This window comes from Pteropus vampyrus, unplaced genomic scaffold (genome assembly GCF_000151845.1).
Source record: "Pteropus vampyrus isolate Shadow unplaced genomic scaffold, Pvam_2.0 Scaffold239, whole genome shotgun sequence".
NCBI classification, from domain to species: domain Eukaryota; kingdom Metazoa; phylum Chordata; class Mammalia; order Chiroptera; family Pteropodidae; genus Pteropus; species Pteropus vampyrus.
In genome coordinates, this window is record NW_011889020.1 from 22,562 (window position 1) to 24,803 (window position 2,242).

General features: G+C 65.5%; 1 protein-coding gene across 1 annotated transcript in view; it reads left to right on the plus strand.

Moving 5' to 3' along the window:
- MTG2 (mitochondrial ribosome associated GTPase 2) overlaps nt 1-611 on the plus strand; it is a 20,405-nt gene extending 19,794 nt beyond the window's left edge. Inside the window, exon 10 of the mRNA XM_023519860.1 lies at nt 594-611. Within this exon, the coding sequence (XP_023375628.1) occupies nt 594-611 (18 nt within the window). The remainder of the gene's footprint in view (nt 1-593) is intronic.
- Nucleotides 612-2,242: the final 1,631 nt, after the last annotated feature.

Consider the following 2,242-nt stretch of genomic DNA (forward strand, 5'->3'; position numbering starts at 1 on the left):
GCCTGCTGACAGCCGGGCGCACAGGAGCCGGGCTCTGGGCTACTCGGCCTGCCCGAGCCCTCGGCCCGGGTGACCCCTGGCCAGCCCTGCTCCGGAGCCGGGCGCCTGCTGGGGACCTGGAGTGGAAGTGGGGGGGACGCCGGCACTGCGCTCAAGGGAACTTGCTCCACGGGACCCCTCCTGGTTCCGTTCTTAGGGCAAGCGGGTCTGAGGGAGGACTCTCTTAAAGAGAAAAGATGGGAGGGGTCTCAGAGCCCGTGCCCTGCCTGGCAGGGGTTCACTCCAGCCCCCATATGCATGGGACTCTGGGTCTCAGTCTCCCAGTGGGCAGGATCCAGCGCAGGGTCCAGGGTGACCTGCGAAGTGCAGACAGATGCGGAGTTACATAAGGGAAGATGAGAAGCCAGCGGACCCCACGCGGAGGGAAGCGCGCCCCCTGGGGGCTCAGGCGGGGGAGGGGGGACCCAGGTGTGTGTGTCGGGGGGAGCAGCCAGCGGCTCGGAGCTCGGCTACAGGTCCCCCTGGCAGACAGCACAGTGGGGCGGTCACTGCTGCAGGGACAGACGAGGTCACTGCGCTCGGGTGCAGCCAAGCAGCGGCGGCTGCGTTAGCGCCTGAGGGAGGGGCTGGGGGAGGGGAGGTCGGAGGAAGAGAGCACCCCTCCCTCAGACACGTTCGGATACACAGGGTCAAGGACGGATTTAGCTGGAGACACTCACAGGGAGACAGACTGACATGCCACACGCAGACACACAGACACCCACGCCCGGGGAAACAGCCTCCCAGCGCCAGGCTGGGGCCTGGGGACTGACAGCGAGACACACACACATCAGGGAGCGGCGCCAGAGGGGGCGGGAAGCGGGGACTCGCCGCGGTCTCGCCAGCAGTGCACACCTGCACAAGCCTCGGAGAGGACAGAGAATCGGTGTCCGTGTCTGTGTGGGGGGTGGGGTGGGGTGGGGGTGGCAAGGCTGGGGGCAGAGGCTGTAGCCGACCCCAGGCGCTGGCACCCAGGTGCTGGCACCCACAGGCACTCCCATGTGACAGATATTTCTGGATCGTGAGAGGCCCCACCCCTGCCACTAGACCCAAGAGGTGCTTCAGAAACTTTGGGGGTGGGGGTTGGGCTCCCTCTCCCCGCCTCCCTCAGAGCTGGCTGCAGGAAGGAAACCCCCAGGGCAGACACACACTGCCACGACTTCTTGTAGCCTGTGCTGGGGGCGGGGCTCCAGCTAGCCTTCCGGAAGCCCTCCCTGCTGACCCGGCTACACCCCTCCCCTCCACCATCATGGCCTTCTCCTCCTTCAGGCTCCCCCAGCTGCCCCTCACTGCACTGTGCCAGGACCGGACACCTGTTGGTGGTGAGAAGCCAAGATCCCTGGAGTGGCCAGCGAGGGCGGCTGGACGCCATGCTCAGCCACAGCTACCGTGGCGTGGACTCCACCAAGCCCTGCTCCTCCCAACCCCCCTGAGGCCGGCTCTGGCCAGACAGGGCTGCGTGGACAGCCCCTTGCCCCAGCCTCAGGAGACGCAGCTGGGTGGGGGTGGAGAGGGTGGCTCTGGCTCTCACTCCCTGGCTGGGAGCCCCCTCTCCATCTTGGAGTGGGGAGCACGTGCTCCTTACCATCCAGGGTGGGGGGCCGAGTAAAGGGGCAGTTCTGTGCAGAGGCAGCCCCTCTAGAGTCTCGGTCATGCTGAGCCATGGTTGTCCTGTGGCTATCGGTCTTCTGGAGCTTTCTCTGGTAGTCTCACCCCCAGCAGCTGGAGTGAAGGTCTCAGCTCAGACCCTGGTACCAGGCAGCCGAGCTGTGACACTTGGGGAGGTGCTGACTCCCTCCGAGCGTGAAGACCTTCCTCTGCGGATTGGGGCCACCGGGGCTGGCCCAGAGGCTGGAGGGGGGCCAAGGCCCAGGGCAGCGAGCGCCCCCTTTCGGTATTTACACACGTGACCTCAGTCGTCCCAATTCAACCTGCAAGATGGGTAGGGCCAGTGGCCCCCATCACACAAGGCCAGGGCCTTAATGCCATACTTCTGGCCTGTCCTGAGGCCAAGACCCCCGAGGCCAGCAAATGCACCAGCACTTGAGGCCTTGAGCTTGTCTGGACAGGAGCCTGGTGTCTTCTGGGTCAGGCCCACTCAGCCAAGGCAATTTAGGATGAATGAGGCCGGTCCCCATGTGGCTGTCCACAGGTATCTTGCTCTGGGTGCTCTGTCCCAAGGGGTGGTTAGCCAGGCCCCAAG